Here is a 26,844-nt window from a genome sequence, read left to right on the forward strand (position 1 = left end):
CCTCCCCACAGCAACTACAAGAAAATGATTTAATTATTTTAAATAGTTGCTGCATACTTAAGAAAAAGTCAGAGAGGAGCTAAATAAAGAAATGCTTCTTAACCTACAAATTTAGTGTGGAATTATTTCTAATACATGCTAAGACTGTAGTAAAAAAAAATTCAACCAATCGGATGTTTGCTTTTTTGGGAATGAAAGGACTAATATGACTTACATTTTTATTTCCACTGAATTGACCAACTGTTTGCTAGATCACTACTACATTAACATTAAGAGCTGTATAATAATTCCAGGAAAAGGAAAATAGACCCTAACATCTCAGTTTGTAAAACTAAACTGTCTCCTGAGAAATTCTTAGAAAGCAAAGCTCAACAACTATGTGTCAGTCAACAAATTTAAAATTCATGTCAGGCTCATCTCAGGAACTCACATTATAAGGTATATAGCACTTTGCAAACTTGAGCAGATCTGCCTTTTTCCTAAGAGGGAACAAAACTCAAAAGGATGCACTTTGATGTGCAAAAAACCTTAACGGAGGCCCATGTGGTATTCCTGGACCAATAAGAATTTACCTTGTGTTCCAAGGATGTGAGATACTGTCAGAGTTTTAGATTTCATTAATGAAAACATAAAACAATCTTGCTATACATTTTATAAGGCTGACTTCATCTCCCATCACACAAACACTTCGCTATATGTTGTTAATTTTAAGCTGTACACTAAAACACATCACAACTTTACCATCAGTGTTTTAAATGGATAGCTGGCATACAGCCTTTGACAATATTTAGCACTTTATAACAACACATTAATGCTAACTTTAGAAACTATAGCATAATGAAATTTAACAGCCAATTAAGTTGAGGAGTCACTGTCAGCTTCCCCAATTCCACTTTTAGATGAAAGACAGAAGCAAATACAGGAAGTAGGGGGCAAACTCTGGCTCCTGTAAAATCTGAAGGGTTGTGAGCTTGAAGTGTTAGGGAATAGAAAAACACATTATCTAAACAGTCAGAAAAGAAATCAGGTGATTTCTTTTTAAATTTAGAAATGGTAACCGTGTTCAGTCTTTCTGTTTAACACTACGTTCATACATTGATTTCTGAAAAAGTCTCATTGAGTCATGTGGCAACAGCCCCTAGACAACCTTCTGAATGTTTACTTTAAAAGAAAAAAAAAAAGCAAAGTTGGATGTATTTAATCTTCACTCAAGCTAATTGGAGTTTATAACTAGTCAAGGAAATAAATAGTTTGACTAGTGAAAATTTAGATGTTTTCCTTTACTGAGATGCTGTGGTCTTTGAGAAGTAATATAAACTCATTATATATGAAGTTGAAAAATATTGGAGGGGGGAAATCCAAGGAAGAGTATGTCTATTCAGTTGGGGTATCTATATTAAAATATATTAGGAAAGTGTTGTATATAACTTTATCTCAATTATTGAATGCTCAGAAATAGCTTTATAGATTGATAGGAGGTTGCAGTAGCATTAAAATAAAATTCTAATGTATTAAGTCCAGAACATCTGGGTGCAGAGCAAATTTTAAAATATAAAATATTCATACACAGCTAGCTCTTCCATATATCACGTGGATTGTGGAAAATTTCCAAATTCCTTAATGTTCTCATTGTCATTACTTTCTTTGAATCAATTTTGCCTTTGGCATTTTCTGCCAATTCAGTGCCTGCTCACCACAGTTTACCCTGTAGTAATGTAGACATAGAAATCTTTTTTTCTTTAAAATTCATAAAAGAAAACAAAATCAGATAAATAAATAGTAATGCTCACATAAAAGATGCCAGCGCTTGCGTGCGTGCATGCGTGCGTGCAGCGGAGAGGTTTACCGAGCAGCAATGCAAACTTCATAACCTGGAATGTGAGTGCTATAGACAGACTGTGTTCCCCCAAATTCTTGTGTTGAAACCCTATCCCCTAATGTGATGGTATTTGGAGGCGGACCTTTGGGAGGTGATTAGAATTAGATACCGTCATGAGGGTAGAGCCCTCGTGAATGGCATTAGTGCCCTTCGAAGAGTCACGGGAGAGCTTGCTTCCTCTCTGCTCTCTGCCATAAGTAAACGGCCGCCTGAAATGCCAGAAGAGAGCCTTCATCAGAACCCAGCCAGGCTGGCATCCTGAGCCAGGACTTGCAGGCTCAGAGCTGTGAGAAATAAAATTCCTCTTGTTTACAAGCCACTCAGTCCATGATAATTTATCATAGCAGCCCAACAGTTAGACACCTGTGATCTGAAATTACAAATTATTCATGCCCTCAAGTTGGGAGATTCTGATTCAGTAAGTCTGGAGTGGCGCTGAGGAATCTACACGTAAGAAGATAACCAAGATGGGGGCACCTGCTCTGGGATGCCTTGTCTTCACTGTCAATCATCAAGTTTAATGATGGGAAATCAATGAAACACAAGGTCTCTTTACAGACCTAGGGATCTACCCTATTTCAGTCCCATATTACTAAATTTCCCTCGTCACGTGCCTCTTTCTTCATAAGCAGCCATGCTGGTCTGCCCAGGACTGTCCAGGTTTTGATCCTACGTCCTGAGAAACTACTCGGTCCCGGAACAACAAGTGACTTGTCATCAGATCAGGTCTTTAAAGAAATAACTGAATCTTTGTGGTTGCTATGATCATTCTTCAATATTTATTCATAAATTGCTTATTTCATGGTTAAAACTGTGGGAGAGGAATTTTAGAAGCTGAAAGGGCTATGTTCCCAGGTCACTTGACGATATTCTGGACATAAGCGGTATTATCCTAGGACCTAGGAGACGAGGTGCCCCACAGAGACAGGGAGAGGACAGAACCTCCACAGCAACACTAATCTTAGCTTAGATCATGCAGTGAAGGCAGGTTGAAGGAGACAATGTACCTTTTGGCGCCTTGAAGAGGCTCTTTGTTAGATCTGCCCTCTCTCCTTGTGCTCCCAAACCTGCAAAACTTCCTCAGTAGGAAGTTTTAGGAAAATCATAATATAATTTCCTACAATGATAGCCTGGTTTTGGATCTGATGAGTTTGATACGGAGGCAAACTTTATAGAAATGTTGTAGGCAATTGAACATGTGGGCTGGAAGTTAGGTGACAGGAAAGTTCTAGCATACTAATTTTCCAGGAAGCTAGATTCCACAGTGAATTAAATTGATTACTGTGAGTCGATCTAATGTTTTGGATTCTGTAACCAACATTTTGGATTTCACTTTATATTTCTAGACCATAGAAGTAGTAAGAGTTGGATGCATTTAGAATGAATGGATTCTGAGATTGGAGGGAAAAAAGAGGACTCAATCTTGGGGAATGGAAAGTTGAGCCATCAGAAAGTCTGAAAAGGCATGTAGAAAGGGAGGAGCCGAATTCAGCATCATGACAGACTTCAGGGGGAAGAGCAATGACCCACAGCATTGAAAGGACCTGAGTGTAACAAGTGATCGAGACCAGAGGAAAACTTGTTCAATGATTGTATGAATAAAAATGAATGAGTTGACCACTACATCTGTCTAGAAGAAAGTCACTGGTTTTATCAGTGTAAAAACCCAAATATTAAAAAAAAAATTTACTTCATCTGTCTAAATTTAGAGGAAATATGCTTTAGTGTGAAGAAAGGAGTATTTGTTGAACGTAAAGACTGATTATCAAAGTTCACTAACTGACATTTATGGGAAAATTTAAAGTGCTTGCTTTTGATCTCTCCAAGTATTACTGGATGTATAAGGTTTAGGGGGATGTGGAAGTGACGGGAGATCCCTTTTTGTCCCTTTAATGAGCGCTCAGTGTCCTTTCTATAGTTTTTTTCTTGAGTGCCCAACATTCTTGCCATCTACCACATTTCCTTGGGGATTGAGAGAATATTGGATTTTGAATCTGAGACCTGGGAATGGTTCCTGTATCTGCTCTATGTGTCCTAAGGGGAATTTCGCCTCCACAGTCTGTCTCCTTATCTTCAAAACAAGGATGTTGTATTATAACTAATTCTACATCATCTGATTTTAACATCAAGTTTATCTTCCATTTTTCATTGTATGCTTCTGTTGCATATTAAATGATAAAACACCAAGCTAAAGGTAATCTCCAATGCCAGTTCTTATCCTCAAATACACCTAAAAAGAGGTAGAGTTATTCTGAATAGAATTCCTTTCAAGAGCTCTATATCTTTTATCTAACGTACAGCAAGGTGACTATAGTTAACAATACAGTATTGTATACTTGAAAGTTTTCAAGAGATTAGATCTTAAAAGTTCTCAGCACAAGGAAAAAAGGCAACTATGTGAGGTGGACGTGTTATCTAACCTTATTTTGGTAATCATTTCACAATATATATGTACATTAAATTATCACATTGTATTTCTTAAACTTACACAATGTTATATGTCAATTATATATCAATAAACTGAAAAAATTTTAAAATAAAAACAAATAAAAAGTTGAGTTCAAGAGGAAAATTAATTGAATGATTCTTCTAAAGATAAGCAGTTTCACTTAAGGAAATATTGTGATTTAGTAGTTACAAAAAAAGCTCCCAAACTGAACACATTCAAAACAAGAACAGACCTGGGGCGGGAGTGGGGTGGAGAGATCTCACTATGGGCCACTAATTAAACGATGCTCTGGGAGCTGAAGTGGATGAAAGAACAACAGTCTGCACATTTTACTTAAAAGATCAAGTCACTACCAAACTGCTAGGTAATTACTAGAACGTACAGTATAATAGGACTCAATAAAGTGGAAAGAAAGATAATGAAACTCTACATCTCTTATTTATTTTATATATTTTGGTTGCTAATGAAATAGTTTCTGTTCTTTCCAAATAAAAAAATTTAATACCCAGTTTAAAAACCTGGCTTAGTAAGGATAGGACTAAGATAATCAGGAGTACAATCAAATATTTCTGTTGCATTATGTGTGCCTCAAGTGATGAAAACAGCCCTCGTGCCATCGTAGTGGAATCTAACCCCAGCTGATGCTTTGGCTTTTTATTTTGCAGGGCTGGAGCGAATTGCACGGGATTCATCTTATGAACAAGAAGGAAAGGTCCAGTTTGTGATTGATGCCGTGTATTCCATGGCTTATGCTCTGCACAATATGCACAAAGATCTCTGCCCTGGATACATTGGCCTTTGCCCACGAATGAGTACCATTGATGGGAAAGAACTTCTCGGTTATATTCGAGCTGTGAATTTCAATGGTAAGTCAAAACTTTTTTTTTTTTTTTTTGGTATCTACATACTTCAGAAGTGACAGGGTGTTTTTATTGTTTTTTCTTCTTTTTCTCCCTATATATAGAATCTACTCAAGCAGAGTAGAAAGCACAGGATTAGAAGCGGTTCCCCTTTTAATCAGAAGTGTGAGTTTTTCCACCTGCTTTTAAATCTCAAACATATTTTTTTTTTGTGCTACCATTAAGCTGCTCCTGGAAGAAGCAGAAGTTAAAAATAAGCCTCTATCAATCAAAATATCACTATTTCAGAAATAACTTAGGAGGCTCATTTGGCACCACTGACAACAGATTAGATTTCTTTGAAAATGTTTTGTTCATGCCATTATTAGAGAAGGAATTGCAGACATTTTGTTGTGAACCCGATTTAAACATGTTAAACAGTGAGATGATGTGAGGAAGGGGGGTGAATTGAAACTGCTATATATTCACATTCTAAGAGTGCTGTGTTAAGCTTCTGCGTCTTCTTTTTCCTTGTATTTCTTTCAATGATTTGGTCAATTTGAAGCAACGAGCTGCGTCGTGTAAGATAGAACTACACACAGGTCAGCATAGATGGGATTTGGCTACTGCAGAAGCAGAAAGGCTGCTTCTGTAAGTGTCACAAGAAATTGATACAGAATATGCTGGATTCATAGTGTTCAGCAGAGAATAGCCAAACTGCCTGTCTCAAGTGATGGAACTATTGAATGCTATTCTTTCATGAAAGTTGTAATGGTTGTTGCCCATGACTTTGACCATTATTTCAACTGAAATGACAGAATGCTCTGAGCTGTCTAATTCTTTCTGTTTGGCTGTAATCCACACAGTGGACAAGCCTCCGAGCCACGCGCAGCACTGCACTGTCCATCATAATACACTCCAGTGACCTCAGCTGCCAGCCTTTCTCAAAAAAGCACAAGGTCATCTTCAATTTAGAATTCAAGTGGAAACTTCTTCTTTTGCTTTGTTCAGGCAACATGAGACACAATTTGGTTTACATTCAACACAAAGCATCCTCTTTTTCAGCAGAATTTGGTGACACATTACATAACACTGAGCCTTTTGTTAAGAATATAAATAGAAAGGGGAATTTGAAAATAATTTTCTTATAATTATTAAATGGAGCAAAAGAGGAGTGTTACAAAAGAGGGGGCTATTTATCCTAATGTGAGGTGGGGAACACTTTACTTATCCAGATTGCTAAGAGGTGTGATGAGGAATGCAAATGAATATATTTTTTCCATAACTGAAGCTGTTCTCTAGAAGACAGGGAAATCTTTTAAAGACACATTGGATTCAACTATTTTAAAGGTGAATTACTATATTTCTCCTATCTTAACCATAGATAAAAACCTAACCCTTCCTTGATGACTTTAATGATTATACCATATTGTAAAATAATGATGCTATTAAAGACTATTAAAATGTCTTGATGTTTAAAGATTATTAAGACAATTTGCCTCTAGACTCCAATAATTTCTGAGCTCTTCTGTCCACCTTTTATAGTTTTTTCCCCTTCTACATCATCAGACTGCTATTGTTGTAGTAGTTCTAGGAACTGGTCCCTTCCATAATTTGCTTCTTTCAATCCACTATGGACACAGAAACAGACATAAAACTTCATAAATTTAGTCAAGAGATATTTATTGGGTACATAGAATGTGTTAAGCATCATGATAGATGCTAAAGATACACTACAGGTAAAAACAGTCAAAACAAGACATGAGAGATAGAGTTTCTTGGGGAACTTAGTAATCAAATAAGCACACAAAGGTATAATTACATAATCTGCAGTGAGCACTAAAGGAAGAGTTGTGCTGGACTAAGAGTTTATAAGAGGGAAACATGCCCCTCTGCTAGGGCGTTAGGGACAGCTGAGATCTGGAGATGAGTGTCAGAGATAAGGGTAAAGCAGTAGACCGGACCAGATGGGCCATGAGAGGTCTCACAAGTCATCCTTAAGATTTATCCTTAATCTTGAAAGCAATAGGAACCTGCTGAAACATAACAGAGCTGTGTCTGATACAAGAGTGTACTCCAGATGAGAATCATGTAACATACATGAATTTTAGTGTATGAACCTAAAAGAGACTCTCTGAGCTCCTTGGAACTGTGTTTTGCTAATGGCTTGAAACTTGCCTGTGTTCCAAAAGCTGGTAATAATAATAATAATAGGGTAAAAGACCTGAGTGTAACCAAATGATCATGAAATATATCATTTGATTTGCAGTGACTTTCAGTATGTTTATCAATTTTTAAAATTTCATTATTGGCTTATCTATTAGCATTCATTCATTATTGATACCTTGCCTGTTTCTGATAAAAAGACACATAGGGCTATTCAAATAGAAGCGCGGCATCTAAACTATTGAAGGAAGAAGAAACAAATTTGGTCACCGGAATGAAGGACTACGTTAAGTTCCGAGCTTCCCAAATAGCCAAAATGCAAAGGGACATTCAGTGGAACAGATAAGTTTCATTACATGACAGAAGCAAGCCTACCTATTTTTCAGGAGAGAATGAATTTTCTTAGAAATTATTTCTAAGAGAAAAGTATCATACAAGACTTTGACAGCCTAATAAGCAATGTTATTTAACAAAACTTTACTTGGGGAGCCAGAGGGAAACAAAGACCTGCCTTTTAGGATTGCTTTTATTGCTACCATTTGAACAAAATGCTATTTCCATAAATTTTTTAAGTGCCAAGATTTATCAGAAGAAACACATAAAATAAAGAAGAGGAGTTCAGATTTTTCGGGTACTTAAGCAGCAATGTCAATTCCTTACTCTGCTCTGGTCTATAGGCAATAAAATATTAATCCTGTACATCATGTATAGAATCAGAGATTTTCCTGTTGCCATGAGAACCTTATTCATCATAAAGAAAACGTGTTGCATAGAATTCAAGAGATATCTCCTTACTTCTCTGTAGTTGAGCAGGGTAGGCACAGCAGCATACTAATTAGGGTTCTTTGTAGGTAACAGAAACCAACTGAAGCTTGCTTAAGCTAAAAGGAAGAATTTATGAGGGTGTGTCAAGAAACCCCGTGGCAGAATGTAGAGGGGTCTAAGGAAAGAACTGGCTATAAGTACTAAAACTTCCAGAAATCCAAACATCTGTCTGTCTGCTTTGTTTGATTCTCCTTATATTGGTTTTCTAAGTCCTCAGGGTAGGGAGCCGAAAGCCATCTACATTTCTAGAATTTAGCTACTCTTTATTTAGGACACATGCCGAGATTAACATATATATTTTTAAGTCCCAATTCTAACTTCTTCAGAAACTTGGATCTTATTAGTGGAACTTAGGTTGGACGTCAGACTTGTTCCAAATCATCAGTGACAAGAAGCAAGCAGTACAAAATGAGTTGTCCTGGATGCTCCCTGTGGCTGAAAGGGACATTTAGGAAGTCTCTATAAGTGACTTAGGGGGACAGTTTAAAGTGAGAAGAGAGGTGAAAACCGGCGAGGGGTGATGCTGTGGTCTCTGAATCCCTTTGCTTCTCTTGGTGAGTGAGCTTTGGTTGGGCTAGCGAAGACACAGTTAAGAATCACATAGAATCTGTGAGAATCTGAGAGAGGAATCAGTTTTGGAATTACTTAATGCAAACCTTCATGTTGTGACTGAATTCCCTGAATGAAGCAGTTTGTCTAAACTCACACTGAGATAGTGGTCTAACCGTTTCAATGCTCAGTATTCTAAGGAACATATGTAAACACTTTCCTGATCACAGAGGCTGACATAGAGATGGAATTTATCAGCACTTTCTTTTCTTTAGAAACCTTGTTGATTTTAGGGACTTACTGCAAATTTTCCAAATATACAATTGTGAGAGTCTCTGAATACTGTAGTCTGATTTTGAAGCAGATTTCCTTGTGTAAAATACCTTTAAGCTATGGGAAAGGAGTATCACTTAATATTAAGAAATGTACTACAAACACACTAATAGGTCAAATAAGACAATGATAAATATAAGATTCTGTAAAGCCATTGGATTAAAATACAATTCTCATTTCTGTTACAAGTACAAAAACATAAATAAACAAACTGGAAATGGAATAAATGTTTAACATGATAAAGCACAGCTCTCAGCCTATAATCAATTATATATTTATAGTTATTCCTCTTACAGAGATGGATTAGTCCTATTAGCACTATTATTAATATTCTACAAGATTTAACCAATGTGTTAAAGCATGAAACAGAAATTACAGAGACTACTCCTAGAAACGGAGAAGTACTATTATGATTATTTTTAAATGACTTGATCTCAAGACAATAAATTGAAAAACATATTAGATGTACTTACTTCAGGAAGATGATGAAACAGAAAATTAATATTAAAACATTAAGAACTTTCATACATACTAGTAAGAAATCATTGACTAATATATGGGAAATGAAACTGTTTTCTTTGCAAAAAATATTTAAAATGTCTTGGAATAAAGTGAACCCCCAAAAAAGGAAAGACTTATATGAAGACAATTTTACTGAGAGATATTGCTTGTTTGTAGACAGAAAAACTATATATAGGGAAAATGTTAATCTTTTCTGAATAAGTCTGTATTCAGGCGTTGTATAATTCCAACCAAAATGACAAAGGATTATTTTCTAGACTTTGAAATAATATTTTACATTTTAGCTGTGAGAAAAAATGAGTAAAAATAGCTAAAATGATTTTGAAGAAAAAAATTAATCCTACCAACCATTTAATATTTAAGCATAATGTTAAGCTACAATAAGCAATCCAGTATAGAGTTAGTACCAGGCTAGACATATGATAAATGGAACCAGATATAAATAGCCAGAAGCATATAATAATGATAAATGGATAAATAGATAAAGCAGTTTATCCAGGTATATGTACGTACATACGAATGAACTTATGATGAGATAAAGGTGAGTTAGAACTCAGTGGGAAAGGACATTTTATTGATTATCAATTTACAGTAAAATCAATTATGATTTTGATTATGATTTCTCCATATAAGAGAGTATTATCCATTTGGAATTTATTTCAGAGTAGGGTGAAAAGGAGAAGCAAAAGAACAAAGGAAGACAGTACAGAAGATATAAGACAATTCAGATTTGAATGGAGAAGCTTAAAATCAGTCAAAGGAATTACAGTGAGAAAACAGACCCATTTGATTTAGTAAAATGTAACACTTTTGAATATTAAAAATTTCCATAAGCACAGTTTTAAATGGAAGATAAAGTAGGAGATACATTTGGGTTGTTGTGTCAAAGGATAATATCTAAATATTTTAAAAAGCCAGCTAAATTGATACAAATTATGATATCTCCAAGAGATCAATTGGCAAAATTTGTAAATGTTAATAAAAATGTGAAAAACATGTTAAGCCTCACAAAGACAGTCCATTTAATCAACAGTGAAAGACTGTTTTCCTCCTACTGAATTTACAAAGACTTAAAAAGTTATGATAGTAATTATTAAAAGGTAATTATACTGATTTTTCCATATATGCTTGGTGAGAGTGGCTGTTGGTGAAATATTTTTGGAGTGAATTTGCTTAGTGTATATCATTATTTTTAGGAATGTAGTCTAAAGAAAAGTATTTGAAATAATTGTATTTACAAAGTTTTATTGCAAAATTAAGAAAGCAGAATAACAGTTTTGCTCTTTTTTGTTGTTGTCCTGATTTAATAGCCACCAACAATATGTTGTATTGTGGCATCATATTTTGGATGCATCTTGGAATCCTAGGCTTTTATCCTAGCTCGGCCTCTATTTTCCTCTGGATTGTGGGACCTTCTTGGGTCTTTTAGATGGGAGGATTATCCTAAAGTGAACTAACCTCTGAGGTCCCTTCGGCTCTGTATTCTTTACAGATTCTTTTAAAGATAAAGATGTATTTTTAAAACATAGATCAGTGTTCTTACTGTTGCTATTTTTTAGTTGTTTATTTTAATTTTTTTATGAATCATTCCTTTAGCCCACATACATTTTATTGGGAATCCTACAACATATCCAATAAAAGGGCTCTCTGCTAGGCATCAAGAATACAAAGATTGAGAAAACGTGGTCCTATGAATTTTCAAATATCATAGCTGAACAGAGGAGAGACACAAACATGTTACCAACAGTAACTCAATTTGATAAGTGATACAGAGGCATGTGCGTGTACAAACACAACATAAGGCTGAGATTAGGAAACTACATAAAGGGGGCTTAAAGAATACAACACAGAGAGCAGATGACATCTGATTTAAATAACAGATGGAAAATTCCTTAGGTGGACAAGGTGGGAAAAGGTATTCACAGAAGACAAAGCAGCTTAATAGTAGTCAGATGACAGGGAAGGATATGCATTCTGAGAAAGTGGGCAGCCTCAGCATTAAGAATTCAAGTCAGTGACATGGGAGCAGCCTGGAGGTGAGACTGGCAACATGAACTTGAACTTGGTTAGAAATCCCTGCCAAACTCTGATGTTTGAACTTGACACAGCAGGCAAGAGGGAAGCTTTCTGAGCAGGACAGTGAAGGGCTAGGATTTGCGTTTTTAGGGAAATCACTGTGGCAGCAATTTGTAGACTAGAGGAAGAGATTGAAGACAGGGATGACAATTGAAGAGATGGGTCCAATCATCTCCACAAGAGAAGAGGGCCTGAAATGGGAAAATGAAAGTACAAATAGGAGGTAAAGAAGTGAAAGAGGGAGGCAGGGGCAAAGAATCATTTGAGAGCTGCCTCTGTTCTAGGCACTATGCTTTGAGTGGACGCCAGGCTTTGAGAAATATCGTAACTTTTCCAAACGGTCTTTCTGTAACTGTGACAACTTCATTACTAGAGCTAATTCAGTATTTTAGTATATGTACCATTGATGAAATTGGCTTGACACTACTTTATGCTTTATCTACCTTTATAAGTAGAAAATTAGATGCAAAATATCAATATATGGAAAAACTGACATAAAATGTCAACTCTAGAAGTTCTGATGCATAATTTCCTTGTGATAGACATTACTTATTTAGTAAATAGAGATGAGGCAAAGTCGACTTGATAAAGTGACCATCTGTTAACTTTAAATATAAATATCCTTTTTGATAATTCCCTTATTTGAAATAAAATAGAGAAAATCATTAATAATTTGGAAGTATATTATATAATTTATTTTTGAAGATAAAAGTTTGCAGGTCGTGAAGTAACTCCTGGAAGTATTTATACATTTTCTAAAAAGTGAATGGCCTATGTAGTGATATTGAGTATATAGAGATAAATAAATAGGCTGATTTGAAAATAGGTAATTTTTCAGTTTCTGATTAAGGAAACTTCAGGATGGCTATAAAGTATGAATCCAATGAATTAAGCCACCATGAAATTTAGCAGAAATCTGCTTTTGTTTTCTAACGGAGTAAGAAGATAAACTGTGAGGGTGTTTTTAAGTCTAATTTCTTTTATAGTCATGAAGAGCAAGGACTCTCATTTCCTCCCTTAATATAGGAAGACTTACATGTGGGCCAAGGTGGAGCCAGTGTTGAAGAAAGGCTTCAGGCAAATCAGTGGAGTTGCCTCAGTTTTTCCTTGGATCCTACCCCACTTCACCCACTGCACTGGGTTTCTTTTACTCCTTTATTCTTGTCATCCATGAACTTCATCATGTGCCAACAATTTGAGATAAATAATAAGCAAATCGCAGAAACAGATGAGGTGCCATGGCTTCAGTCTCTGGTTAAGTGATGGCTCTGGGTCTAAACGGGGATGCAGCAGTGAGCCTTGAATGAAGGACGGGGCAGGGATGAAGGAGCAGAGAGGATCTACGGTGGTGGGGAGTTTCTGAAGTTTACGTTTAGTGGTTTGTATTTATCAGAATGATCAGAAGCACAGGCTTTCTACTCAAAGAGTTTGAATCCAGTTTCAGCACTCACTACTTTGTGATCTTGGTCAAGTAACAAAACCTCTTTCCATCTTTGTTTCCTTGTCTATAACATGGAGATGTTAATAATATATATACATTATTCCGGAGATTAAGCCCCTGTGAGTTTCTTCTTTTGCAAATATTTTCTCCCACTCCGTAGGTTGTGTTTTTGTTTGGCTTACGGTTTCCTTTGCTGTGCAAAAGCTTGTAAGTTTAATTAGGTCCCATTTGTTTATTTTTGCTTTTATTTCTGTTGCTTGGGTAGACTGCCCTAGGAGAACATTGCTGAGATTTATGTTGGATAATGTTTTGCCTATGTTTTCTTCTAAGAGGTTTAAAGTGTCTTGTCTTACGTTTAAGTCTTTAGTATATATACTTCAGAGTTCCTGTGAAATGTAAATATAAGGTGAGACTATACAGAAAGTGCTTAATAAACATATTATGTGTGGAGAGTATTTTATCAATAGACAATGAAGTTATTGCTTGGATCATCTCATAAGGCAGATGAGATGGGTGGGATGGGACAGGGGGCTTGCGAATCTTTAGAAAGAGCAGAGTTAAATGGCACTACGTACAAGGATCACTAGTAGGAATGAAAACAAGGCACAAGTTGGAAAGGATGCTTCTGCCATGGAAACAATCAACAAGGTTTTTCCGGCGGTGTCAGCTTCTTAGAAAAAGGAGCAGAAGCGTGAATGTTTTCGCAACCTGCTCAAAGTACATACTGAAATGGGCATCTGAAGAGTGTGGGTAGATCAAATGGGGCTTATTCTCTCGTTGTTTCTTCTGTTTCCTTCAGGCTTATGTACTTTTTAAATGAAGGAAAGTATTTAATAAAATAGCTCCCATGTTATTAGGGGTAATTATTTTCTAGTGATATTTCACTTCAGAAAGACTCTACCTGAACATTATAATGGAGACTTGATTATTTTTCTCTTTAAGGTTATTAACTTATAATTACATTAAAGTGTAATCAAGAAGTTAGTTTGAAAATGAAGGCTAAGAATGAGATAATTCTTTTTAATTCAGGTGCCTAATTGTTAGACTTTGGGGATTTTGGTTTTCTCAGTCTTTTGAATGTGTTCAAAAGTTATGACTATAAGACAACTTTTCTTCTGAACCATATAAATACCTTTGTCTGTAGCCAAGCTAAGGGAACCATTATCAAATTTTAATTTTTTTAACAGACTTAAGGAGCATACGTTTATGGCATTTATTTGTATATGTTGTATACATTCATTAACATTTATTGAATGTCTATTGTGTGCCTAAATGGTGCTATTTATATTTTGTCTCTCTTCCAATTCTTACTTCTCCTTTTTCTGACTTCATATGCCTTTATATCTTCAGCTTCTTTCCCTCTCCTTTTGTCCTCTTTTCTTGCCCAGTAGTTCTCCATCTGCTTTAGTGATCATTCAGTAACCAAGATAGAAGTCAGTGGGCTTAAGAGTATGAGCTTTCAAATTGAGACAAAGATGAACTAAAATTCTAGCTCTCACACTTAGGTTATAAGACCTTGGATAAATCACTTAAATTTTGGAAACCTCTCTGTTCTCATCTTTGGATGGGAATAATAATCATACCTACCTTGTAGTGTTATTGGGAGCATTTAATGAGATAATTCATGCTTAAGGGCTTAGCATAGCTCCTTAAGGGCTTGGCACATAGCGAGTAATCAACAAATAGTAACTATTGTTTACCCCTCTGTCCCATGACAAGAATATATCTTCTATATATGTTTATGGGATTTCAAACATACACACATATATACCCCTCCAAATACACACCCATTCACACACATTCCCCTACACACCTTAGATTTCAAAGCATCTAATAAATCTCTTATAATCAGTAATATTGTGTTATCTGAAGTTAATTGATTTCTTATCTCTTCAAGGCTTAATTTATCTGTTCTCAAGGATTTGAATAGGCTTTTCAGTTCATTTTTTCTCTCTTCTGAACCCTTCATTTTTTATTAGCACCTTGGGGTGAGATACAGGAATACAAGGACATAAAGCCCATGCTAATCCATTTTGCCTTGAGTAAAATGACCTGATAGGTAAAGAGGTGGAGGCTGTTGCTTGCAATAGAGTTCAGGGAGTGTGTACTGGAATACAGTACACCTTCTATGTTAAGAAACTCACAGGAAACTCACTTAGACATAGGCTATTAAAGAGACATCATGACCTGTGCAAAGAATTTAGCTGGAGGTCATTTGTCACACCCAGTCAGCTATAGAAAGCTCTAGTACTGATATACAACATGCCCACAGAACAGACAAGAGTGGACTCCACATGTTAGAATTAGTTAAAAGCCATAAACCCTGTCATTTAAAAAAAGTAATTCAAATAAAAATGACAATACACATTTAGGCAGCTAAAAGTTAGGATGCGGTACAAGTCTCCCAGAAAGATATTTATGAATTCCTACTTTACTCTTAATCCTGCTTAAGAAAGCTCTAACTTTCCCCAGATCTTATGTTTTTCTTTCTGGCTGTCTAGATGTCCCTGTGATTTATATTAGGTGATGAGTTACACTGAGAAACTCTAAGCTGTTTAACAATACATCCAGAAGGCTGTTCCTCCCAGCTCCTTTAAGCTCTCTTACTTCCCTTCTCATTCTTCTCTATCCTTATATAAGCCATAGGCTTATGTAAAAATTTACATACTCTCATCTCAATCCCCTCTTTGCTTCAATCAAAACAATGACATGAAGAACCATGTTTACTGCTTTTTTTTTTTACTTTCAAAAAGGATATCATATATACAGAAAAGTGCAATAAGTCTACAGCTCCATGAATGTTTACAAACTGAAAACACCTAAAGTGGTATCCAGAAGAGCCAATCAAAGCCCCAGATCCCCAGCTGACACCTCAAGAGCTTCCTGTGCTCTTGCAGTCATTGCAAATCTCTCTAGGAAGTCACTGTTCTGATTCTGAACAGCACAGGCCAGGGTTTGCTGGCTCTTGTGCTCGTATGAATGAAGTGACATAATCTGTACTCTGTAATGCCTGGCTTCACTTCACTGTAATTTTTGGTAAAGAGGAAATAAAGCACATTGCCACCATTCTCTCTCTCTATTAACATCAGATTCAATTCTTTAATTTACTTTGTCACATACTAGGATTTTAATTTTTTAAGCCTAATGGATTATTTTATGAAATAATAACATTTAATATCATTAATGAGGTTTAACTTCTATGAAAAATTAAAATTTTAATACAATACCTATAATTTTTTAGTGGTAAAGAAAATACTACTTTCAAGAATCTTTTTATCTTGGTCATGTTCCCATCATTTAAAAAAAATAGACTTTTTTTTTTCAGAGCAGTTTTAGGTTCACAGCAAAGTTGAGTGGAAAGTACAGAGTTCCCATATATTCCCTGGCCCCACACACATAGCCTCTCTCACTATCAACATCCTAAACAAGAGGGGTACATTTGTTCCAGTCGATTAACCTGCATTGACACATCATTATCATCTGAAGTCCATAGTTTACACTAGGGTTCATTCTTGATGTGCATTCTATGCATTTTGACAAATGTATAGTTATAGTATTTCACCTTCCAGGAAAACAGCGTTTTCATAACTGTTTTGCTTTTAATCAGCATCATGAAAAAACACTCCTTAGTTGCCCAGTTTCATCAGTCTCAATCCTAGGCACTAAAAAGAAGGAAATTACACTCTTCCAGCTAGTGCTCTAGGATAATTTGCAAATATCCAAACCATCAATGTAGGACTTAGCAAAAGGATTTAATATGTAATCCTTTTATTCAACCAGGAAAGAAAACACATTTGCTTTCCTTACTTAGCTATTAAAGACAACATGTCAGAGTTGTCACAAATTCTGGAATCAATAAATTCTAGAGTGCTAAGAGGCATTTGAGAAAACTGCAGTTTTCTTGATGGCATGTTGCACCTTTTTCCAGAACTAAGTGCTCTCTGATTTTTCTATCCCCATGTTTATTGCCCTCTGTATATTTAAAAAAAAAAAAGCTTCAGACTGACATTTCAGGACTTTTTTTCCAGGTAGTATTTAAATTAAAATTAGTTAGGTATATTTTTCTGATTCTATTAGATTTGCTCTAACCCAAACCAAAACAAGAACTGACTTTTTTTTATACACAGAAACTAGTTTGGGGTTAGGGAAGAGGATGGCATTTTCCCACTGTTAAAGACTGTAATTAACTAGTAGTTTTGGGTGAGAAAGTTTTTCTTCTTAAACATGGTCTCTCTACATGGGCACAAACTATCAGATATTGTTTGAAAATGAGATTTTTTTCAGTGTTTGCATAAAATTTTCTTTTTATAACCTTTACAGGTGTGCTTCATCAGTTTGAACCATCTCAGCCTTTAGAGTGGGCTGTGGATACAAAATTTAAATGATACTACTTTGGACAATTATATGCTAATATATGAATAAACAAATACCATTTCATGTTGGACTTTTTTTTTCTTTTTAGCATTACTTGAAGTCATCTTTTGGCTTTTGAGCGTGATAGCAATCTGCTTCACTGGTATTGAAGCAGAAAATAACCAGTCCATAAATTTTCTGGCAGCCGCCACACACAAAATGTTTATGAAAATAAAATAACATATTTAACAGACTCAAGGATGGTTTCAGCTGAACAGCATTAAGTCCTGCAAGAGCTCTAACTAGAAAGTGAATTTCTAATTCCAAGAGCTTTTAAGTTCATGATGGAGTGTGTATATGTATGTGCAGGCATGTATAGGTATACACACACACACACAAACACACACACACACACACACCTCTCTCTTTCTATAGAAATAGAGGAACTGATATGATGGAAAGAAAGGGTATGTTTCCTTGCCAATGTAAAATGATAGTAAAAGGATATGATGGAAAGAAAGGATGTTTCTTTGCCAATGTCAAGGTAAAGTTTCTAACTTCATGGGGATTGAGTAAGAGTAGAATTTTTGAATTACTTTGTATCTTTGAACAGGGACTTGGATAAACCAAGTGACATCTGAGCTGTGTTATCTTTGGCTGACATTTATAGAAAAAGTTTCCAGAGCCAGTTCATTACCTTTATTATTATTTTTTTAATCTTAAGAATTGACAGCAATAAGAATAAAAAATGTACAGAGTACTGTGACCAGCATCCATCTTCTTTACTACATTTTTAGAACATCATAATTTAGGCATGATGTGGTTGCAGATAAGTGTCATGTGCTATTTTAAAATCTTGGTGATCTTCTGCAGATTTTATATCTTCCATTCAGAAAAGCCCAGATGTGAGTTTAGGTGATCTGTGGTTCCATTTGATAGCACCAAGGACTATGCTTGGAGAGTCAACCTAACATAAAAAATTAACCCTGTGCATTTCAAGAGTCCTTTGAAATAACAATACCTGACTAACCTATCCATCATAGAATTAGTAATAAAATGTTAAATGCCATGTCATTATCCAGCGACAGTTCTCTAAGGTTTTAAATACTTCTTCTGTGGATAAGGGGATATGATTACTTAATCACTGTGATTAAAAAAAAAAAGACTTTTCATAGTTTCCTGGCTAAGACATTGATGTCACAAATACAGATAATTCTAGGGTGAGTTCAGATTACTCTAAATGTAGAGTAGGAAGGGTCAAATAAAATTAGCTATATGCTGTTTAGGAAAAAAAAATAATTGCTGAAAACTTTGTGTATTCTTTTCTGTTCTCATCATAGATTTTGAATTGTCAGAATCCTATCAATATTTGAGGTGAAAAATAATCTTATTTGGGATTTATATTCAAACAAATGTGTATGTGTAAAGATGAGAAACCCCTGATAACCGTTCATTCTCCAGGCTTTCTTATTTTGTATCTCAGTAAAAGATTTCTTTTGATGGTAAATTTTAAATGTATCCATATTAAGTCTTTTTAATGCTAATTACCTTGAATCTCACCATATTGCAATAATAATCCCAGGCATCTTAATACTTTTCATTTTAAAGTACTTTCTCATATATTCTCTCGTTAGCCCTAACAGTTGTGTATGGGAGGGCAAGTATATGTGTTAGGTAGTTTAGATAGAAATGAACACTGGGCAGGGAGAGAGAATTATTAATTCACTAATAAAATTTTGCTTATCATGTTTAAAAAAAAATGTGAAAGATAGTGCACTCCCGAGAATTGGGAGCGGGCCAATCCAAGAGAAGAAAAATGGCGGCACTCTCTCCTTCCTCCTGTTTTTATATCCTGGTTTTGTAACTGATTGATTAATTGATTGATTGACTGGTTAACTGACTGATTCGCTGCGCTCTGGTTAATTGACAGCCCAGGTTCCCTGCGCTCTGGTTAACTGACAGCCCAGGTTCCTTGTGTTCTGGGTTGTTCCTTTTCCCCTCCTCTCCCCCTGACCAGCGCTCATTTCTATCTAAACTACCTAACACGTGAATGTTATTGTGCCATTTGACAACAGAGATGTATAAACAGAGATGTTAAGTCATATATTCAAGACTCCCAGATACTAAATCAAGAATTGGGACTAGACCCAGAATTTTCAGCTCTGTGTTTCGTGCTCCAAGTAGCAAAGCAGCTGCTGAGATAGGATATTGCTCTGAAGGCAGCCTATTAAAATTGCCAATAAATCTCCATTCATTCATTCAAGTTATTCACTCAACAGATGATGAAATGCCTGCTATGTACTAGCCTCTATTAGGGGCTGGACCAGCAGGGGTGAGCAAAAGATAGTCCCTGCCCTCAGGAGGACACAGTTTAGTAGGGCAAGCAGTCAGTTAACAAACAACTACAAAATGTGAAGTATTTCAAGTCTAAAATAGAGACTGTGGTGGGGGCTGGAGGATAATGCTGTAGGGAAGATGGTGAAATCATCACTGTATTTAAACCTGAAACCTGGATTTTGAGAAGGATGAGAGCCTAGGAAAAAACTGGTAATAAAGCCTAAAGACAGAAGAGATTTGTGTAACTATCTTCTCTTCTGTCTAAATTCTTCTCTTCTGTCTCTGGAGTCGCAGACCTTTTTACTGAAAAGTACGCTACTTTCTAAAATTTTCAAAATGGCACGTTGTCTTGTAAACACTTTGTAGAAACCCATGGAAGCCCATGTAGCGCTTCTTCTAGGGTTTATGGTGCAGGCGAGGCCTCCACAGGATCCCGCACCACTCCCTGCTGTAGTTGGGAAGTACTGCTTTTGAAAGTGTTTTCTTTGAAGTTCACGCTGTGAACAAGATGCTGCTGAACACTGAAGAAATATTTTGTCTTGCAAATATTTCCCAGATTACAATAGCAGCAGTGTGGAAGTATAGCACAGCAAACTACATCAGATAAAAAGTTGCCATGTTTTAATTTTCACAGAGATTTTAACAACAGCTATGGGCTTAGAAGGACAGAAAATGCTCTCTACTCTGTAACATCGAGTGCCCACGAATGCGCAGAGGAGAAAGAGGTTGTTTTGCATGGGTCAGATTTGAGGTTTGACCACTAGGCTCCTGGGAACAGTGATCTTCTGGCTAAAAATGGATAAACAGGGCTATTGCTTGAGGCTTCCCTGCAGGAACAGCAGCAGTGAGGTGTGGGGATGCTCTCTGCAAACAGTCCAGGCCACCTAGCTCTTGTACTACGGAAGTGCTTTCTCACATGGGGCCGCTGTGCAAAGATCACTGTCCTAGTCTGAGAAGGCCTGGCGCTTGTTGGCTTAGTTCAATTCAAAGTTGGGCCCCATTAGTGTAACTGGTTTATTTTCTTACCTAACACAGACACAAAAAGACCTCCATATTATCTTCAGTTTTTCCACCGTGGAGTTTGAGGTCAAAGTCCCAGCTAATAATAAAATCTCATCTCATCTCATCTAATCATGAAGTGCTTGCCTTTGCTTTCTTTATGTGCATGCTTCCTTGGAGTCCTCTGTAGAAGGACTGGTTAAACCAAGCCAGGACTTGGGTATTCCCAGTGTAACTCTCTAAATAATACATTCAATCTAAGTCCTTTAAAGTATCCCCAATTAAATATAAAATATAAAATCAATCAAAGTACATACACACATGCATAATGCAAACACATATATGATATAGAAGATTGTTATAGGTATAAGAAATAGCGTCCTAAAACATAATCTTTATACTTCTCCATTATAAAGTAAGCAAGAAAATTAAGAATGCAATAATAACAACAAAAAATTTAAAAGGAATACAAAACTGAGAAGCAGAGGACAACTTTCCTCTAAGTTTTGTAATAAATTAGACTTGAGTACAATTCCTGCATTTGCAATCCCAGTTTGGCACTTTATTCAATCACATTGGTTTCATTTCTTTTCTTTTTTACTGGAATTTCTAATGGAAAATATGAGGCTGATACAAGTGCTAACGTTAACTGAGTCCTTATGATACTCCAGGCATATGTCCAAGCGTTGTTTGTGTAGTATCTCACCTAGTCCTCAAAGCAATCTGATGAAGTAGGAACAGTTTTTATCCTGTTCCTGCAGATGAGGAAACTGAAGCGCATAATTACCTAGTCAAGTGGTGGGGTCAGGGATCGAGCCCTTACAGCCTTGGCTCCGAGTTGCACTCCTGATTATTATGATGGTTATGGTAATTACTACGTTAATTAAGGCATACCACCTCTACTGATAACTGCTATTGCAGAAGCAGGGGAAAACTTGTTAGTGAAAAAAAAAACACCTTTCTAAAAGAGAAAACAAAGAAACTTTATAATTTGATAGAACACTAGGACTCAAGGAGTCAGATCAGTTCTCTGTGACTATACAGATAACGTGAAACAAAGTGAAAATAGCAACTGGGCAGCAAAAGCCAAAAGAAAGCTGTTTCTAAGAGTTGGAAGACAATGACTAAAACAAAAATGAAGTAAAGGTAAATGTTCTGAGAGCTCATTACATATATGAGTCTTGGATATTAACATCACTGGGCTTCTTGAGGCTCAGGAGTGGGCATTAAGATTCCTTCCAGCCCAGTAACTTTTATTCAATGAGCTTCATTGATGTAAAATATACATATAATAAAACCGACTCATTTTAAGTGTATAATTTGATGTTTTCTTACAAATATACACAATTGTATAACCACCAGTGCAATCACAGTATGGAACATTTCATCACCCCAAATGTTTCTTCCTGCCTCTTTTCAGCCAGTTCCCTCCCCCACAAAACCATTCCCAGGAAAGCAGTGATCTACTTTCTGTCAGTATAGTTTTGCTCTCTTAAAATTAATATGAATAGAATCATACATTTTGCAATTTGTGTCTGTTTTTTTCTACTTGGCGTAAAACTTTCGAAATTTACCCATGTTGTATTTATTGTAGTTCACTGCCTTTTTTTTCATGAATAAATCACAATTTGTTTAGTCATTCACCGGTGGATGGAACTTGGATTATTTTCAACTTTTTCCATTATGAATAGTATATGATATTTGTGTTATACAAATATTTTCTCTTTTTATTTTCATAATGGTGTTGTTTGACATTTTTAATTTTGATGAAGGCCAACCTATCAACTTTTTCTTTTATGAATCTTACTTTTTCTGTCCTAGCTAAGAAGTTTGTGTCTAACTCATGATTACAAAAATTTTCTCTTGGAAGTATTATAATTTTACCTCTTATGTTTAAGTGTATGACCAATAGAAATTCAATTTTTGAATATGGTATAAAATAAGGGCTGGTTTCATCTTAAAAAAATATGGATAGCCAATTGTTTCACTACCACCTTTTGAAAAAACTACACATATCCCATTTCAAACATTTATCCTTTAGCTCAAAATCATTAAAACACATGCATGGGTCCATTTCTTGAATCGTTATCTTATTCTATAAATTTATATGTTTATGCTAATACAACACTGTCTTGATTACTGTAGCTTTATATTAGGTCTTGAAAAAAGGTAGTTAAAATTTTCTTTGTTTTTACTTTTAAAAATTGCTTTTCTAGTCTGTCTTTTGCATCTATTTATCAGTTCTAGAATCTATTTTTCAATCTCTAAAAAAAAAAAGCCTTCTCTGATTTTAATTGAAATTGCATTGAATTTATAGATCAATATGGAGACAACTGACATTTTAACAACACTGAGTCTTCTCATCTATGAACTTGGTGTATCTGTCCAATTATTTAGATATTTTATTTTATTTTTTTTATGTTTCTAGCCTTGTACTTTTATTTATTTATTTAATTTTTTAAAACTTTTTTTTATTGAGTTACATTTTACAATATTGTGTCAAATTCCAATGTAGAGTACAATTTTTCAGTTATACATGAACATACATACATTCATTGTCACATTTTTTTTCCGCTGTAAGCTAGATATTTTATAATTTCTCTCTAACAATTTTTGTAGTTTTCAGTGTAAAGCTGTTGCACACATTTTGCACGTTTTGTTAAATTTACTTATTATTATCTCATACGTTAGTCTTGTAAGTGCAATTATTTTAAAGTTTCTATTCTAAATTATTGCCAGTAAAAAGTTGATTTTTATATGTTCACTTTTTATGAAGCAACCTTTATTAACTCATATGTTAGCTTTTTTTTGTAGGTTCCTCATGCTTTTCTACGTAAACAATGATGTTGTCTACAAATAGTCTGACTTCTTTCTTTCCATTACATATGCTATCTAGTTCTTATTCCTGCTTTGTAGGACCAGCTAGGACCTTCAGTACAATGTTGAATAAACATGGTAAAAGCGAGCATCCTTGTCTTTTTTCCTATCTTAGAAAGAATTCCATCATTTACCATTTAGCATGATGTACCAACCTAGACAAATATAGAAAATGAGTGGTATAAACTAGCTGCAGAAAAGTATAATATGATACAATAAAATATTATAAAATATAACGTATAAACATTAACATACATTATAAATTTTGTAGATACAAATGTATATAAAATGAGTAAAAACATCCATAGGAATGGTAGAGACCTCGGGTAGTGGTAATCTCTGGGGAGCAAGGAGGAGAGGGAGACGGACTGGGAAAAGTTCATAATTCTCCAGTTGTATTTGTGTGGTTTTATTACTTGAAACAAAACTGAAGGAAAGAGAAAAGAACAAGTAGTATTTTACACAAATGAAGGAAATAAGAAGAACTTCATAGGTCCTTTTTTGTTTTCAAGTTCAAATGCTCTTTTCCTCAGTTTTTTCTTTTTTTCTTTTTTAACTTTTTTTTATTGAGTTATAGTCATTTTACAATGTTGTGTCAAATTCCAGTGTAGAGCACAATTTTTCAGTTATACATGAACATACATATATTCATTGTCACATTTTTTTTGCTGTGAGCTACCACAAGATCTTGTATGTATTTCCCTGTTCTATACAGTATAATCCTGTTTATCTGTTCTACATTTTGAAATCCCAGTCTGTCCCTTCCCACACCCCTACCTTGGCAACCACAAGTTTGTATTCTATGTCTATGAGTCTGTTTCTATTTTATATTTATGTTTTTGGTTTTTTTTTTTTTTTTTTTTTTTTAGATTCCACATATGAGCGATCTCATATGGTATTTTTCTTTCTCTTTCTGGCTTACTTCACTTAGAATGACATTCTCCAGGAGCATCCATGTTGCTGCAAATGGCATTATGTTGTCAGTTTTTATGGCTGAATAATATTCCATTGTATAAAGATACCACATCTTCTTTATCCAGTCATCTGGTTTTTTTTTAAATTTTTTTAAACATTTTTTTATTGAGTTATAGTCATTTTACAATGTTGTGTCAAATTCTAGTGTAGAGCACAATTTTTCAGTTATATAGGAACATACATACATTCATTGTCACATTCTCTTTCTCTGTGAGCCACCACAAGATCCTGTATATATTTCCCTGTGCTACACAGTACGATCTTGTTTATCTATTCTACATTTTGAAATCCCAGTTCCTTCCCACCCCCATCCCCCTGGCAACCACAAGTTTGTATTCTATGTCTATGAGTCTATTTCTGTTTTGTATTTGTTTTTTGTTTTTCTTAAGATGCCGCATATGAGCGATCTCATATGATATTTTTCTTTCTCTTTCTGGCTTACTTCACTTAGAATGACATTCTCCAGGAACATCCATGTTGCTGCAAATGGCATTATGTTGTCAGTTTTTATGGCTGAATAGTATTCCATTGTATAAAGATACCACATCTTCTTTATCCAGTCATCTGTTGATGGACATTTAGGCTGTCTCCATGTCTTGGCTATTGTAAATAGTGCTGCTATAAACCCTGGGGTGCAGGTGTCATTCCGAAGTGGGGTTCCTTCTGGATATATACCCAGGAGTGGGATTCCTGGGTCATAGGTCCTTAAATAGCATCACAAGAAATATAAGCATAAAGAAACAGGAAAGAATACCATAAATATTTTGTAGGCAGGTAATAAAAATAAGATCGGTTACTATGTTGGCATCAGAGTATGGCTATTAGTGAAAACCAAGCAGAATAATTTAGATTTGATGGTGTAGGCAAAAGGAGGGAGCCATTGTAGTTCCTTGCTGTGTTACTAGGCCTTTATTTCTAGTAAGCTACCATCAGACAGATTGTTTGGTCTCCATTATAAAATCTTTATCAGATCAAGGGATTAGATCTTCTTAGAGGGACTGGCCAAAGAGGTTAACACACATATGTAAAACTGGCAGGATACAAGGCCTCCAAAGAAGATGAGGCTAGTAGCCAGGAACGTATGCCTTTCACTGTGTTAAAATTCAAATGTAAACGTTTTATTTGCCCGACCACATATTCCTGCAGATGGAGTTATAAACAGTGGAAACAATAACAACAGCAAGCTACAGGCAAGTCACGTCTCTGAAAAAGTCACAGCAGTACATATGATTATCTTCTTGTCCCCAAGTACGGTCATATTTTGAAGATTAGTTTGTATTACTTTTGTCGAATTCACAAGGGTTGGGATATTTTTAAAAATATGACTTAATTCTTCTTGATTTCCCTACCGATGTTTCCCATGGTGAGTTTACAAATGTATGTACCTCATCTATATTACATTATCACATTAAAACTCATATTGTAGCATTTTATCATAAAGGTCTCTTTGCGACTTTAAGAAGCAGTCCTTCCTTAGCTTTATTTAGGGAAATGAATGTGTGCAAAAAAAGAGAATTTTCAGAAGGTGTAAATTTACTATCTGAGTTACAGTAAGTTACAATGAGTTACAATGAAGTGTTAAGCAGAATGTATACTGAATACATACAATATATTCCAAATTGCTTTCTATTGAGGAGATTTAATTTAATATTTGGAAGGAGAAAGCACATGATAAAAGAAACGATCTTGTGAACATTCAGTTTATGGAAAGAAATTCAATATTCATGAGTTAGGGAGAATAGGTTTGCAAGCAGAGGTTGTACTACAGAATAGAATCAAAAGGAATGAAATCTCACAAGTATGATTTGCCATCTCAAAAGTTAAAAAATGTAGCTCTTCATATTTTATGCCTAGTATTAATATTAGGGGAAAAAACAGAGCACGAGGGGGTAGTTACCATTAATAAGCATGTGCAGGTTAGTGAATGATTTCAGTTTCGGACCTACTACAGCGTCCCCAGTGAAGACGTTTATGAAGCAGCTGGACACACCCACACACAAGACCAGGGGGAGTAAAGATACGGATATATCACTATATGGACAGTGATGGAAACTGTAAATACTCTGATGACAGGACCCGCGTCTTATGTTTCTATTTTTCTCCATGGCACCTGGCCTATAGCAGGGACTGAAAAAATGGTTGTTGAATAAATGACTTATAGATCACTGAATCTGTATAGCAAAATATTCTAAACTCAATAGAGTGAAAAATAGCATTGCCAGAG

The 26,844-nt window shown here is 35.3% G+C and overlaps 1 protein-coding gene across 4 annotated transcripts in view; it reads left to right on the plus strand.

The window, feature by feature from the left end:
* Positions 1 to 26,844, plus strand: part of GRM8 (glutamate metabotropic receptor 8) — a 678,033-nt gene that overhangs the window by 415,291 nt on the left and 235,898 nt on the right. For all 4 annotated transcript variants that reach the window (XM_074367137.1, XM_074367135.1, XM_010947580.3 and 1 more), the window contains exon 7: positions 4,994 to 5,194. In XM_074367137.1, coding sequence (XP_074223238.1) covers positions 4,994 to 5,194 — 201 coding nt within the window. The remainder of the gene's footprint in view (positions 1 to 4,993; positions 5,195 to 26,844) is intronic.

Source organism: Camelus bactrianus, chromosome 7, assembly GCF_048773025.1.
Source record: "Camelus bactrianus isolate YW-2024 breed Bactrian camel chromosome 7, ASM4877302v1, whole genome shotgun sequence".
NCBI lineage: Eukaryota > Metazoa > Chordata > Mammalia > Artiodactyla > Camelidae > Camelus > Camelus bactrianus.